The sequence below is a fragment of the Ambystoma mexicanum genome, chromosome 1q (genome assembly GCF_040938575.1).
Source record: "Ambystoma mexicanum isolate Mex_15411 chromosome 1q, UKY_AmexF1_1, whole genome shotgun sequence".
NCBI lineage: Eukaryota > Metazoa > Chordata > Amphibia > Caudata > Ambystomatidae > Ambystoma > Ambystoma mexicanum.
The window spans coordinates 799,799,991-799,816,754 of NC_090922.1; the positions used below are offsets into that span (position 1 = coordinate 799,799,991).

The following is a 16,764-nucleotide window of genomic DNA, read 5'->3' on the forward strand; positions in this document are numbered from 1 at the left end:
TTTGCAGGTTTAATACCATATTAATACATATACTTTGCAACTGTTTGCAACTGTTTGAATATGGAACTGCAAAATAAAGATATCGACAAATTGTTTGAGAGGCCAAATAAAAAAGAATGACTTATCGTCCTCAGCCAGAGCAGGCCCAATGGCTTTCCATTGGCTATTGCACCTTCTGCGCCTCGATCTCTCAATGTGTACCCATCCCCCCAAGTGGGCGTAGTTCAGAGGCTCCTCCAGTTACGATCCATACGACTAGTCTCTGCCCCAGATAGGTTGCTGTGCTCGTCCCCTATGCTCTTCTCATTAAGGTAAAGGAAAGGCTCATCCCATGCAGAATCTGTGTGATTTAGGTCAGTTCTTTCTGGCCCAGAGGCTAATGCTGAGGCTGGCTCAGATCCGGGCAGCAGTGCAACATCATGGCTTGCTCTGCTTACAGGGGGTACATTTCTGTGTGCCAGTGTACCAGGATCACAGACTATACTCAAGGCCTCTCATGGGGAACAACAATTTCATTACATCAGACTATCCATGAATCCTGTTAAATCATATGCCAGACTTCAGCTATGTCTGGCCTAGCTCCATCTGACATAACACTGGAAACCAGTCCTCTGGCCAATAAACCGTACCCATTCATCCTCAGCACTTGCGGTTGTTGTTGCTGCATTTGTGGGCCCATGTTTTTACCTGTTGCAATCGCATCTTTCCAACTTTCCCAAGTAACAGTCACAACAAAGCCTTAAGAATTTGCGTGGGAGGCTGAAGGCAGAGCTAGAAGCACTGTGCGGGACAAGGTATTCTCTTTGTCATAACAAAGGTGGCCATGATCCATACAGACAACAGGGCAGTGCTGTGTTACACCTGGGACCAGGGCTGCAATCACTCCCCAGCATTGTTGGCAGGCAATGATCATTAGGATTGAGTGATTCTGGAGGCAGTATCCATTCTTGTACCTAATGTAGGCCTTCTGGAGGTGCTTCTTTTGCGTCACGTCAATCCTTATTCTCTTTCTACTTCTCTTTGATCCAAGTCCTTTTTTACTCTATTATCCCTCCATTGTCCCAGTTTTCTTTCTTAACCGTTATTTCAGTCCTTCTCCCTAATCCCAGTTATTCTCCTTAACCCAAGTCCGTCTCTTTTGTCCAAGTCCTTCCACTTTGTCCAAGTACCAGTCACTCTCCCCTTTGACCAAGTCATTATCCTTCTCCATCATTCTTGTCTATCTCCTTCACCATAGTCCTTCATCTCCATCCGAGTTCTTCACATTCATCCCAGCTGCTCTCCTTCTCCTTTGTACCCGTCATTCTCCTTCATCCCAGTTTTTCTCGTCTGTCCCAGTCCTTCTGGATCACGTTTGTCCCAGTAGTCATGTTTCTCCTTCATGCTAGTCTCCCTCTCTATCCAGTTTATCCTTCCCATTTCCTCTGTCCTAGTCCTTGATCCTAGACTTTCTCCTTCAGCCTAGTTCTTCTACTTCATTGTAGTCCTTCATCCATCTAACACCTTCATCCTAGTTAGTCACCTTCATACCAGTCCTCCTTTATCACAATCCTCCTTCACCCCAGTCTTTCCCTTCTGTTCATCCCTTATCCTTCATCTCAGTCCTTCTACTTCATCCTAGTCCTTCATCCCAGTCTTTCTCCCTCATCCCAGCCCTTCTTCATTCCAGTCCATCTGCTCCTTCCCAATATGTCCACCTAGTCCTCGTTTACCCTCTTTATCCTTTTCTGCTGCCTTTGTCACAGTCATTCTGCTCCTCCTTCTTCATTCCATTCCTTCTCATTTTTCTCCTTCATCCAAATACTTCTGCTTCTTCGTCACCCTACTTGTCCGCCTTTGCCTTAATCCCAGTCTGCCTCCTTTGCCCCAGCCTTCTACTTCTCTGTTTGCCTTCTTCTCCAGAGTCCTTCAACCTCTACCTTATTGTGGTCCATGTCCTTCAGCTCGGTCTGCCTCCTTTGCCCCATTCCACACCTCCATTCTCCCAGACATACTGCTTCCCGGTTGTCCCTGCCCTTCTCTTTATTCTTCTTTATCCCAGTCCTACTTCTCGTTCATCCCAGTTGTTCTCCTTCATCCCAGTCTTATTGTTCATCCCAGTCTGTCCACTTCATCTCAGTTCTTCTTCTTCTTCATCATTATCCTATTCTGTAGCATCCATCCCAGTCCTTCAGCCCCTCCTTCTTCATCATCCTAGTTCTTCTCATTTTTCTCCTCCGTCCAAATCCTTCTAATTTCTCTTTGCATTATTCCTCCTGCTTCATCCCAGTCTTTCTCCTTCAACAAAGTCCTCCTTTTCTTTAGTCCTTTTTCTCCACAGTAGTCTAACTTCGGCCTCATTGCAGTTTATCTCCTTTGTCCCAGACTGCCTCCTTTGTCCCAGAATATCTCCATCATCCCAGTCCCTCTGCTTCTCCTCCTTCATCAACCCAGTTCTTCTCCTTTATCCTAGTATTTCTCTTTCATACCAGTCCTTTTTCCTTGTCCCAGTCCACTCCTTCATCATAGTCTGTCCACTTTGTCCCACTTCTTCATTCTATTCTGTCACCTTCATCTCAGTGATTCTGCCTCTCCATCATTGCAGACCTTGTCATTCATCTCATTCATCCACATCCTTGTGTTTCTTCGCCTTACACCCCCCTGCTTCATCCCATGCTTTTTCCTTCACCCAGTCCTTTGCCTTTTTCATAGTCATTCTCCTTCACCACTGTACTCTGCCTTCTGCTACATCGTAGTCTGCCTCATCTATCCTAGTCTGTCTCCTTTGTCCTAGTCAATCTCCATCCTCTGAGTCCTTCTGTTCTACTTCTTCTTCATCCAAGTCCTTCTCCTTCACCCCAGTCTTTATCTTTCCCCCAAATCGCTCTTCATCCCAATCTTTATCCTTCACCCCAATCGGTGTTCTTCTCTTTTGTCTTAGTCATGCACCTTTTCCTTTATCTGAGTCACTCACCTTCGTCCCACTCCCTTTTCTTCTATTTCATCTCAGTCCTTTTCCTTCATCCCACTCATTCTCTTGGTCCCAGTCCTTCTCCTTCACCCCAGTCCTTCTTCCCCTTTGTCGCAGCCCTTCTACTTCTCCTTTACCCCAGTCCGTCTCCTTCTTCCAAATCTTTCTCCTTCTCCAGATCATTCTCCTTCTTGCAAAATCTTATCCTTGTTACCAGTCCTTCTAATTCTTTCCAAGTCCTTCTCCTTCTTCATCCCAGTGATTTTCCTTATTCATTCTACTCATTTCTCTTTTTCTTTGCACTTCTCCTTCAAGTCTTTCTCATTCTTCTTTGCCCCTGTCCTTCTCTTTCTCCTTTTGTCTCAGTCCTTTCCTTTCTCCTTTTCCTACATGGATGTCCTTCTCATTCTTCTTCGCCCCACTCCTTTTTGTTCTCCTTCGTCCCAGCCCCCCTCCTCCTCCTTCGTCTCAAGCCCCCTGCTTTCCCTAATCCAAGACCTTTTCCCTGGCCCAGTCCTTCTCCTTCCCAATCCTTCTTCTCCTTCGTCCTAGTGTTTCTCCTCCTTCCCAATCCTTCTCCTTCTTCATCACAGTTCTACCTTTCTGTTCTAATGCTTCTTCCTTTCATTTGTTCCAGTCCTTCTTCTTCTCCTTCATAACAGTCCTTCTCTGTATTCAGCCCACTCATTCTCCTTCAGTCCAATACCTCGTCTTCAGCCCACTCCTTCTACTTCTCCTTCATAACAGTCCTCATTTCAAGACTGTTTCCTTCTCTTTCATCCCAGTCTTTCAACCTTCTCTTTTGTCCCAGTCCTTTTATTCTGCTTTATCTCTGTTATTTTCCTTCTCCTTCATCCCACTTGTTATCCATCTCCTTTGCCCCAATCCTTCCACTTAGTGTCAGTTCATAGTCCTCTTTTTCAGTTCTTCTGCTTCTCGTTCTTTGCAGTTCGTCTCCCAGTCATTCCTTTTCTCCCCAGTCTTCTTTTCCTTCTTCCCAGTCCTTCTCCATCTCCTTTGTCCCAGTCATACATCTTCTCCTTAATACCAGTCCTTCTCCTTTGTACTTATCCTTCTTCTTTGTCCAATGCCTTCTCCTTTTCCTTCAGCCCAGTCATTACTCTTCATCTCAGTCCTTCTTCTTCTTCTTTGCCCTTGTGCATGTCCTTCCTTTCTTTTGCCCAGTCCTCCTTCTTCAAAGATATTACTCGTTCGACCCAGTTGCAATGTCATATTGAGTGTATTCAGAATAAGTGCCAGGATACATTTAAATTAGGAATTTTATGTTGCTGCTATTTGGGAAATATTACTGTTGCCCCATGTTTCAGACCCACAAAGAAGAGCCATTAGGTTCTGAGTCTGATAAACCTCCAAAGCTGAGTAGATTGCCCACCCACCAAACCATTTTGAAAATGTAATGGTTGCTCTGCTTCCTTTTGAGAGGTCCAGGTCACTTTTTCCACCTGTGAGCACCAGGAACTATCCTGACTGAAACGTATGCCCAAGTAATAAAAGGACCCAACTGTCTCATTGGCGTCTTTCAGTAATAAACTGAGCTTCAGCAATCGCCTTTTATTTTTTAAAGCCATACATTGGCTTTATATTTTATTTTATTTTAATTTAATACAGTGGCAAAGGCCAACTTTTAATACCGTGCACACAAAATGCTAAAAGTAATTCACAAATGCATCACAAATGTTAAAAATATAAAAATCATCACACCCTGTCTCAAGAGGCTAAAAGTAATCAAAGCATGAACAATTCACACAAGTAGTTCACGTACAGTCAGAAATGTTCTCCACATGACAGTAAAATAAATTATGAGAGCCTCATAATTTCCACTCATGAACACTGCCCGTAGTTCAACATCAGGGTAAAAATCCGAGAGCCCAGCAGTTAACATAGCCTGCCCCTCTAAATTTCCTGTAGATTCACAGGAGAACAGAGGGTGATAAACAGTCTCCAATTCCCCACACAGCCGACAAAGACTGTTAGCTCTCAATGTTTTAAGCCAAGCGCCCTCGATCTACAGTGCTAAATTTTATTTTAAGGTAGTCCCATACCAAATTATTACCCACAAAGTGGGATATATAAGAAGGCTTAGCTACCCGTTCTTGTACATAGTCTAGAAAAACAGTGGGTCACTTTTTGTTGTTAAATTTACAATTAACTGTTCTTTACTAATGTTGTGCAAAACCAGTTTCATGTTTTTTAAAGACATTAAGGGACGTTTCAATTGGAGACTTTGGCTCCATTACTATCCATTTGTCTCCAATAGTGCAGGGTTTGACTAATTGACTAGAGGACTGTATACGTGCACGTGTAAAGAGCACTTCCCTCAATATCCCTTTCATAATCTTCCAATAAGTGGAAAGACAACAAAGGTGAACCTTTATAATGATAGGAACCACATCAAGCTCAAGGTAAACCATCTCAGTGGTGGTCCATGGTATAAGTCTCATCAATCTCTTGAGTAAAGTTCGTTCTCGTACAGATATTTTAGAGATTCCAGAAAAAAAAATTCAGCACCATAGAGATTACAAGGCAAGATCTTTAGTTAGTACAAAGACAACAATGCATTAATTGAGTATCCCCCACCCTTCTTGGCATAAGACCTAATGCCACCGGCAATCATTGAAGTTCTAACCTTGATCTGATCCAGATGCCATTCTACACTTAGTTTACAATCCAAAATGTATGCCCAAGTATTTCTACGCTATTACAATTTCGACTGCCCCCCTCACCCATCCCCCCCCCAGCTCCCATCGAATGGTTTTAGCCTCCTTACGAGCAGTGTTAAAGTGCTAATTTTGGTTTTAACAATATTCACGACGAGAGAGTTCTTCCCAGAATAAGCTTTCAGGAGAAACAGAGATGACTGCTAACCCCCCAACCTGAGGTCCATCAAGACGAGGTCATCTGCATACCCCATCCACTGCAGAGGGATGGAACCTAGCTTGGGAGGTATAGAGTTAGAATTCACACGATGTATATTGGTAGTTTTCGTATTATCCAAACCTGTAGTATAATGGTTACCAAAGCTAGACTGTTGTCAGAAGTGCTGGAACCACCTCGAAAACCTGTTTGATTTAGAGGAATTCTGTTATTAGACCCAGCTCATTCCTCTAACTCACTGAGTAAAACTCTGGCAAAGAACTTAGCAGAGGCATCCAACATAGCCATAAGGCGGAAATTACAGGGGTCATCATGCCTACCTTTCTTATGTACCGGGACCAAAATACTATCCCGCCAGGATAAAGGTATGGATTGCATAACCCTAACAACCAATGTAAACTGTTTGCCCATGTTACGGGTTCCGTTTTGACGAGTAGATTACAAATCCCATCAGGGCCAGGAGACCTTGAACCTTTACAGGCAGTAATAATACAATAAATATCATTAGGGTTCTCAGCGCAATGCTCTCTTTTTATCCCTAACCTCTCTGTCAAAAAAATGACGCTGAGTGTTCCTTAATCCAAGCCCCATCCTTTTGCCTGCAGTAGGCGCTACTATGGAGCAGGCCTCAATAAGCCCCATGCATTCCTCAAAGTGAGTCATAACCCTTTTTGCCTCTCCACTAGAGAGTTCACTTTCGACATCAACTGTGGCGCCAGGGAAGGCGTTTAATGTATGCCATGCCACCTGCAAAGCCTTATCGATAATTCAATCACTCCATATCAGCCGATTTAAAGTGTTATTGACGTTCATACGTCCAGCGATTATGGAGTCAGGTAGGACCATCGGTAGGTGCAAACACACCACAAGAGGGTAGTGGTGACTCTCTTGGCACTGGCAAATGGAGCAATCAACTATCAAGGAAGTGGAACTATCAACAGAGATATAGTCCAAAATACTATTTCCCCTGGGCCCAACACAGGTAAACTGCTGCGGGTCATCTGAGGGGTAAGCCCCATTAACCATTAGGAAACCCGCGGAGTACAACATGGTGGCCCAACCAATTTCTAGTTTGCAGTTTCCCTTTAATCCGTCAACCTCTGCAGTGGGAATCAAGTTCTCTATATCCCGTTCACCGACATCTCAACCTTAGGAATTTTTGCATTAAAGTCCCCACAAATCAATACTCTGGAAAAAAGAAGGCTAATTCGAAAGCCTTAGCGTACTTATTTCAAAACAGATACAGGGTAAGTTGCTACTGTACAAAGACTGAATTGAAGCAAGACTGTGAGGGTAAATGACATATTTCCAAAAGTAGAACAACATTTTGGCCTAGAAGCAGCATCAAAAGTGTTTATAAATTAATTAATGTGACATGGCATTTATAACGCGCCTGTACGCAAGTGTTTCCAGGCTTTCACGCCCCGGCAGGGGAGCGAACATGGATGATAAAGGCCCGCCAGCCAGGCCATATTAGGCACGAGCAGAGGGAGGGCCTCGGCTCGGGCTGTGGCCATTACTGGCCGAGTCCACCCACCCAGCAGGGCGTGAAGGCCATACGCACCCCTGGTGTTCATCCAGGGTGCAAATGGCTTTCTCTTTTATCCCCCTCGGGAGATTCGTGCAGCTTGTGCAGCCAATCTCCAGAGGGGAAACAAATGCAAAAAAGATGGCCACTGGCTTAGGGAAAAGGGACTAACTTCTTTTTCCATTTCTATGCCGGTGGCTGGAGCGGCGGCTGCAGGTGCAGTGGCCCAGAGCCCCGGTGGTGGGACTCTCAGATTAAAGTTGTACCCATGCTCCTTCATTTGAAACACCCCTTTTCCCTGAAATCAAGGAGTCCGTAAACAATTACAACAGCCTGATGCTTGAAAATGTCTTACCTGCACAAGACAACCAGACATCTCTGTGTATTGCCCTATGTGCCCTCGCATCACAGAATTGTTTTAGACAAGCATCTTCTGAATCAAATGTGCAAGTATTACACTGTTTCTGGCTTATGTGGTGCAGGCATTTACTGTGGAGAATACACAGAATGAGCGGCTTTGGAATGCTGATGTCCTTTTCCCAGTGAGCTGTGAGTTGTCAAGGAAAGGACCCATTAGCACTCTCCATTTCACACTTGTGTCTGCCCCAGCCCAATAATACAAGATAAGATATCAAATAAACAAACTTGGGGAATGCTGTTTAATGAATAGCAAGGATCTTTTTATCCTGCTATTAGCTTTGGGCTCTGATTTTTGGGGTTGGAGATCTATCTTGGTTAGATTGGAGCAGCGAATTGGCTTGAACTATGCACTGATTGGGTAAAGCATGTGCTGTTGTTGTTGCTCTGTGCTTCCTAGTTAGACTAGAGAGCCGTTATCTCAGGGCCTAAATCTTTGTTTGTTGACGTCCATGTCCTAATGAGGTGGGCACTGTCTTGCCTGGCTTGGTTCTTCTGTAAGTACTGTATGGCTTCAGTGATTTAGAGCTCTAAACTGGGTTGGAGCAAGATTTCTGTTTTGGATTGCTTTGAGCAATGGCCTGGTTGTATGACATCTATGTGCATGGCGGGTCTAAATCCTGGGCTCTGCTGGGATCTAGTGATGCACTAGTTGGGTTGCAACTCAATGCTGCAGCAGAAAAGCCATTCTGCTTTAAGGAAACTAGGGTGGATCTTCATCGCATCCTGTACAGAGTGCTTTGTAGTTCAGCCGTACTGTTTGGATTGGGGATCTGGCCTGGGTGGTGCGCAGCTCACTGCTGATTGAGTGCTGCTTCTGTGCACAGTTGCAGTCATGCTTTGATTGACTGAGGCCCAGATTTGTGATGGTTGTGTTGGCTTGCTCTTCAAGGTGGTTTGCAGTCTAATTCAGATTGGGTTTTACATTTGAACTGAATTGGATGGAGTTATAGGCTCACTGGATTTCGCTCCTTTACTAGTTGGTATGAAGTTCGCCTCTAGTTGGCTTATAACTATGCTTGTTGAGTTTAACCGCATTCCTGCAAGGGCTGCAGTTGATTTATTTTAATACTTGTATAGGGCCACAAGCCCCTAGGCTTCAGGGCGCACAATTTATATACTCATGTACAATGAGTTATATGCTCATTGTAGTTCATATGAGTGCTTATTGGCTTAAAGAGCTATTACATGTACTGTTTCTTTTCTTGTAGCAAACTACACCCCCCAAGGTACTGTGAGTGATCTGTTCCCAGGCACTTGGTACCTGACTCGAGTGGATGAAAAGTACCGTCGATCTTATTCCCGGTACCAACCCAATAAATGAGTGGCTGTCCATCCATGGTAAGTAGGGAGTCCGCATGATGGTACATTCTTTGCTTGATCCTGCAATGTTTCCTGCCTTTTATGTTGACATCAACAAAATGGGGTGTCTTGATCATTCTGTGCCTTGAAATTTCTCAACGTCCCACTACCTAGAAGTCATTACTCGATATGACCCCCTTCAATCATGATTTTGCTGCCGCACCTTTCCATGGAAACAGTGCTTACCCACATGAACAACCGCCTCACAACAGCCCAACACTTTAAACACTCCTCCATCCTTGTCTTCCTGGACCTCTCTGCTGCGTTCGACATCGTTGATCTTTCCTCTCGACGCTGGCTGATTTATGGATCCAAAACTTGGCTTTCAAGACTCAGCTCTCGCTTCGTTTGCCTCATACCTCGCTGATCGCACATTTACTCTCACTTGGAACACAAAAAGTTCCAATCATTGGCCTGCTCCTACTTATACTTCATACCATCTCTTTTTGCTAGCTCATCTCCTCTGTTGTTTTTTTCTATCACCTCTTTACTAATGACACTAAAATCATCCTCTTCCCCGCCTTCATCCCGAGCTCTCCTCTAAGATAATGATCTGTTGGCTCTTCTTTGTCGTATACACACATTCATAGACCCTCTGCTCTGGACGTCCCCCTTCTGTCCCCCATTTCCTTGTCCTACCCACCACCGTTCCCAAGGTGTACCGCCTCTGGGTTCCACTTGACATCAATCTTATGCTTCAGGAAGGTGTCACCGCCACTGCGGCAGCTACTCGATTCATGGCCTGGCGCCACCCACGCCTGGCTGCTTCTGTTTTCCGCCACTCCATCATGGTGCCCTTCAGCCCGATGCCCTGTTGAACCTCTCTGTTCCTCAACCTTGCTGTGCATCCTGCTTCTTCCCCCTTTCACTAGAACTCCCTGGTCCCCTCAATTAAAAACACTTCCACCGTCAATGCCTTCAAATCGTCACTTAAATCAGATCTCCTCCTCATGGATGATGCCCCTGCTTTATACCCCCAACATGCAATGCCCTCTGCAGACCCTCCCCGACCATGTGTCCCCTTCTGTCTATACATTCACCCCATTTCCATTTTTGTTTGTTTTGTCTGCAGTTTATTTTCCTACTCACCCCCCTCAAAAACCGGAACATTGCTGTTTATTCGATATAAAGGTTTTCAAGATATAAGTTTAGATATATGTGGGATTCGATGTACAATATTCGATATAAACACTGCATACCCCGTTTAACGTTATGACTGTGCACTTAGGGACTGGTCTCTGGTATTAAGCATGTTATAAAGGATGAATTAATTTACCAGTGCAGAAACTGCTATTAAGATCTGTTTCCAAAACGCCTCATTGCCATTCCTTTCCACTTGGTACTGCAGGCCTGCGTTGGAGGACATTTTGCCAGAAATGCCATCCCACTGCTGGACTTTACAGAGAGAAAATGAACAGGGTAGACGAGTCGAGTGGAACCCCTTACCCGTCGATTTTCAGCACACCCCTATGCCCCCGTGAAGTCCTGTGTTGATGAAAATCTCTGTTGCCTGCAATCTCCTGGAACACGTGACTCTTTTTTTGTTACTAATGCACTGTTTTTTTAATAAAAAAAATATATTGATGTTTTACAATGGTCTCAAAATGTTTGTTCAGCCTGTTATTGTAAAAATGCATCTCGTCAGCTTTGCTATGGTGACTTGAGCACTGTCGGGGATGGGGTATTGTCCGCACGGTCATTCTGGGCAGTTGCCTATTGCCCCTCCAGAAGAGGGCGCCCCAGTGAGCAGTAGTCTGGTGCGAAAGATGTGAAGTATGTCCGAAGTCTAAAGGATGGGCACAAAATAGCACGTTGCCCTTTCACACTGGCCCTGGATATTTTGTAATCATGTCCTCACAAAACTGAGTGTGGTTTACCCCATTAAATCCCACTTTCATTGGAATCTTCCACTCGAGGTAACACGCAATTAGAAACTCTGCAGCGGCTGTGCGTTGTGTAAGGATCGGACCAAGTGCATGAATCCGGCCAATCAGACCAGAGGAAAGGGGATCTGGTGCAACTCACCACAGTGGCCATTTCACCACATTTTATGTGACATTTTGTGTGTGGGGCAAGCCTCTGTTACCCCCTAATCAGCTACCGTCGAGTTCCATTCTACACCCCTACAACCCTTAAATCCAATTACACATATCCCCTTACCTTGTACGATCCCTAAAAATGTGGTAAAAAGGGCCTACACCAAATGTGTTGAAACTGCCCCTGGGAGTTGGGCTGGTACCCAGAGGTGTACCCAGGATTGTCTAACAAGTGGGGACCGAAGCTAATGTAGTTGGGCCCACTGCAGTGGCATTAAAGGAATGGTTCGCCCAAAATTTTTTATTTCAAAAATAGATAGCCAATATTTAAAAAAAAAATATTGCCATTTTTTTTTCCAAGTCCCTATGTAAAATTTTGAGCAATTCAAGCTCAAAGATAGCACATGGGGGCATCCATTTTGTGAAATGGATGCCCGCCTGTGCTCGCTTTGGCTTTTGGGGCACTAATGAAGGAAAAGCCAGCCAGCTGTAGTAAACAAAAGCTACCACTGGGTGGCTTTTCCTTCATTGGTGCCGGGACTCGGAGGACGCTGACCTGAGACTACAGGCAGAAAAGCTGCAGCTGCATCTCGGTAATTGCTATTTATTTATTTTTTAAAAAATAAGCACTAGCTGTGTTTTTTTTCCTAAGTTTTCCGGGCTGGAGGAGCCCAGAAAACTTAGAAATAAAACCGCAGCTTTAAAAACGTTGGGGAGCCCTAGAGCCCCAAATAGGAAAGCAGATTTAGGCAGAAACACTGCAGCATTTAGCATTTCCCATTTGGGGCTCTCGGGCCCCTCGTGGGGAGCCCGAGAGCCCCAAATGGGAAATCAGCTGTAGGCAGAAACACTGAGGCGTGTAAACACAACCGCGTTGTGTTTCTGCCTGCCTTGGCTTTCACTTTGGGTCTCCGGTGCTCTCCTGGGGGAGCTGGAGGAGCCCGGAAAACGTAGAAATAAAACCGCAGCTTTAAAAACGTTGTATTTATGTTTGCGGTCGCTTTTGAAGCGACCGCAAACATAAATACAACGTTATTGTGTTTGAAAACGCTGAGGTTTTTCTTTCTAAGTTTCTCAGGTTCCTCCGAGCCTGAGAAACGTAGAAAGAAAAACCGCAGCGTTTTCAAACACAACCGCGTTGTGTTTCTGCCTAAATCTGCTTTCCCATTTGGGGCTTTAGGGCTCCCCACGGAGAGCCTTAGAGCCCCAAATGGGAAAGCAGATTTAGGCAGAAACACTGCAGCATTTAGCATTGCGGAAAACAACCGCGTAGTGTTTCTGCCTAAATCTGCTTTCCCATTTGGGGCTCTACCTAAAGCCCAGAGGAGCCTGAGAAACTCAGAAAGAAAGACTGCAGCATTTTCAAACACAACCGCGTTGTGTTTCTGCCTGCCTTTGCTTTCACTTTGGGTCTCCCCGTGGGGAGCCCTAGAGCCCCAAATGGGAAAGCAGATTTAGGCAGAAACACTGCAGCATTTCCCATTTGGGGCTCTCGGGCCCCCTGTGGGGAGCCCGAGAGCCCCAAATGGGATATCAGCTGTAGGCAGAAACACCGCGGCATGTAAACACAACCGCGTTGTGTTTCTGCCTGCCTTGGCTTTCACTTTGGGTCTCTGGTGCTCTCCTTGGGGAGCTGGAGGAGCCTGGAAAACTTAGAAATAAAACCGCAGCTTTAAAAAGCGACCGCAAACATAAATACAACGTTATTGTGTTTGAAAACGCTGCGGTTTTTCTTTCTAAGTTTCTCAGGTTCCTCCGAGCGTTGTGTTTCTGCCTAAATCTGCTTTCCCATTTGGGTCTTTAGGTTTTTCTTTCTAAGTTTCTCAGGTTCAGAGGAACCTGAGAAACTTAGAAAGAAAAACCGCAGCATTTTCAAACACAATAACGTTGTATTCATGTTTGCGGTCGCTTCAAAAGCGACCGCAAACATAAATAGAATGTTTTTAAAGCTGCGGTTTTATTTCTAAGTTTTCCGGGCTCCTCCAGCCCGGAAAACATAGGAAAAAAAACCAAAGCTAGTGTTTATTTTTATTAAAAAAATAGCACTTACCGAGATGCAGCTGCAGCTTTTCTGCCTGTAGTCTCTGGTCCCCGTCCTGCGCGTACAGCACCAATGAAGGAAAAGCCACCCAGTGGTAGCTTTTGTTTACTACAGCTGGCTGGCTTTTCCTTCATTAGTGCCGCAAAAGCCAAAGCGAGCACAGCGGCGGGCATCCATTTCACAAAATGGATGCCCCTATGTGCTATCTTTGAGCTTGAATTGCTCAAAATATTACATAGGGACTTCGAAAAAAAATGGCAATCGTTTTTTTTTACTATTGGCTATCTATTTTTGAAATAAAAAATTTTGGGGCGAACCATTCCTTTAACATCTGTAAATGTGCACACAGCGCAGCAGAGTGGGCATGGGAAGAGTTTGGGTGGGCCTTGCCTACTCAGGCCCTACCATGTCTACGCCTCTGCAGTGATACAGAGAAAAATAGCCAGCCGCTTTGCAGGTCCCACTTTCAATCTTTCTCTTATCACAACCTTCTCCAAGCCCATACAGAAACACGCGAAGAACATTCAAATGAGTTCCATGGAGGGTTGGCCATCGCGGGAGGAGATCGTCTGTTTGCAGTGATTATGGGTAAGACTTGCTGAGACACAGTCAGCCGCAAGGACTCCTAGTACAGGAAGCATTGGCCCCCATTGTGCCCCGGGCTGCAGGCATCCTGCTCACTTGATGTTGGCAACATGCATGCAAAAGGTGTTTCCCTTCCCGTGCAGAAGCTGCAGAGTGTGGAAAGAACACAGTCCGAGGAGCAAAGTCATCTTTGGATATGTCAACAATGGCGCATGCAGGAAAGCTGTGGGCTTGCTAAATATGGTAGTGTGGAGAGTGTTTCCCTGATTGTACCTCAACTCCAGGCCTGCTGAGGAAGCTGCTTCCCACCTATCAAGTGCGTGAGAAAGAGTAGCTGAAATGGGGTCAGAAAACTCGTGAAGGGAGAGGCAAGCGGTGGCCAATCAGGTCACGTGTTGTTTTTGGGCAGCCCCTGGTACAGTTAACAGTAGACTGCAGAAGATGGAGCGCAAGGAATTGGAAGCAGTAAAGAGGAAAGCATTCAGGGAAAATGGAAAGATCAAGGCACACTTTCACAGGGATGGGGGGGCTTTTCGCCGAGACAAAGATGGCAAACGCCGTGCAACATGCAGAACCCGGGTAAAAGAGAAGGAAGCGGAGAGTAAGAGCTTGCTCTATTATCTGCCTGAGACAGGCGGCCTGGCAGGTGACTCCGAGGAGAGAGCTTGTAAGGGTCCCACCTACTCACTGAAAAAGCTTACCACAACTCGGACTGACACACACAGCTTCCAATCGGCGAGCCAGCAATCCAAGGGAAAGGTAAGATGGCCGCCACTGCCAAGCCAATGCAGATAATTGCTAGTAACCACGAGACCTTTTTCATGGGCAATAGGGGCCTCATTGCGAGTTTGGAGGTACATTGCTGGTAAATCTGCCGATTTGCCACCAAAATCATTTACTGTTATGCCACTTGGTCTTGTGGCATTACCAAGGGATTACGAGTGGATGTATTTTGGTGTAAATCCCTATTTCTGGAGGCCCTGGGACTCCTCGAGGACGGTTTGCGGATTTAGGTCAATCTTCTGCTTTTCCTCGAAACTCGGAGTTCGGTGGTGCTGTAAGCGTGGTATAATTCCTTTACCACCCAAAAATTAGTGGTAACAGAATGACCATCCCTTTTTTTTTTAACTCACCGCAGAACTCGTAATGAGGCCCTGGCTCTTGGTGTTTTCTTTAGCCTGGTCAGGAGATAAAAGTGACCTCATTTTTTGGTTTTACATGTTGCCTTTCTCATTGCTTTCAATTTTGTTTGCTGTTTTCCTTTGAAGTGTGATCATGCCATTGGATTCTAATACAGTCTCAAAAAGAACCTTTGTTGGTCGTGTTTTTGTAGTCTACAGTGGTTTTGTACAGCGCACCTCTGCCTTTCTGGTGGCCTCGCTGGCGATTGATGCCAGACGGCCTTCTCCGTTAGTTCCAGGTAGGTCACTGTAGTAAGTGGGCTGTGTGTCGAGCAGGGTTGGCAACTAAGAAGGCCACCCCTCAGGATATTGCAGGACTGAGTTCCAAATTTGCAGCACGAAAGAAACAAAATATTACCCCACAAAAGTACATTTTTCAGCATTTATGCAACATTAAAATAATAATAGGTAGCTACTAAACCTTTAGAATTCGATTTCTATACTCCTTATTGTATGGGTTGAAAATAATCTCTTACGAAGGGATTTCCTTCATATAAATGATGTGTGGGGTTTGGGCAACTGCATCTGTAGACACAAGGGCCTCATCACGAGTTGGGCTGTATCCCGGCTGTAATACAGCCCGACTGTAATAGCCCTAGCACCGATCGGTCCGGCGGTATTATAGTCGGATCACGGGTTGGGTGTTAACGGTAAATCCCCATTCCACATTGGGTCCATTGGATTCACTGGGGCATTTTCAGCGCTAATTATGTGGGCTAATACAGCCAGCTGTAATACAGCCGAAAACGGGATTTGCACCTCCAGAGAAAGGCTGGAGGTAAAACAGCCCATTTAGCAGCCAACTTGTGATAGGGCCAGCCCTTAACTGCGGCTCTAATACCGTTACCACTGCATTTAAGGGCTACAGCCCAACTCGTGATGAGGCCTAAATGTCAAAAATTGACATGGATTGGTCAGACTAATTACAATAATTGGCAAATGTGCAAAATATGATAAAGATGCTGTTTTGTTGCGGCTGGAATAGCGCTATAAGCTTGATGATCTGTATAAGAGGTGTGTGTGTGTGTGTGTGTGTGTAGTTCTGCATCTATCGGATTGAGTTGCACTACTTTTGTACCGTCTTCATGCATTTGGACGGTTCCAGAAGAGGTTCTTTTGCTGGTGAAGCATACCTCTTTATTTTGCGTGCTAGGCACTATCATGCCAAGCGCTTCACTCGGGCGCCTCGTGGAGAAGTGCTAAGCAGTCAAACACATTATAAACACTTGTGAAGTGCTGCTTTCTATTCCTTGTGTGGAGGCGGAAGAGAGAACATGCTGTGCGTGAAGTGGCATATTTTGCTGCCAAAGTTGTACAAGTAAGGAAGCACTTGCTCATCGCGTTATGCATCATTGTTGTTCATTGTAAAAACCATGAAGAACCTTGAAGCCAAAAACAAATCGCTAATCACTTGTATCCTGTTGCTATTAATGTTTGACCTCTGTCCCTTTTTCACTGCCTCAAAAGTGTGTGCAATGTTTAATCACATGAAGAGAACTACTCTTGTGCCACTCTGCAAATCTGCCTCTTATCTTCTGGACAGGCCCATGAGATGCAGGCAAAGATGCGGACAGTGAACATGAAGAAATCGTGCTCTAGTGCAAAATTTCCGCCTTATTACAAGTGGTGGTAGCAGTGTAAATCCCCATTTATTTTGAGTCCATTGGATCCAACAGGGCTTTGCAGAATTACAGCGATAGAATTACGCCAATTCTGCCATTTTTTTGGGCATTGAGTGGGAAGATTTACCTCCAGGGTTTTGCTGGAGG

At 45.2% G+C, this 16,764-nt stretch overlaps 1 protein-coding gene across 1 annotated transcript in view; it reads left to right on the forward strand.

Annotated features, from left to right (window-relative positions):
- The window catches only part of HMGCS2 (3-hydroxy-3-methylglutaryl-CoA synthase 2), an 84,695-nt gene extending 73,949 nt beyond the window's left edge, over positions 1 to 10,746 (forward strand). Inside the window, exons 9-10 of the mRNA XM_069641392.1 lie at positions 9,002 to 9,131; positions 10,501 to 10,746. Coding sequence (XP_069497493.1) covers positions 9,002 to 9,114 — 113 coding nt within the window. The 3' untranslated portion in view covers positions 9,115 to 9,131; positions 10,501 to 10,746. The remainder of the gene's footprint in view (positions 1 to 9,001; positions 9,132 to 10,500) is intronic.
- Positions 10,747 to 16,764: the final 6,018 nt, after the last annotated feature.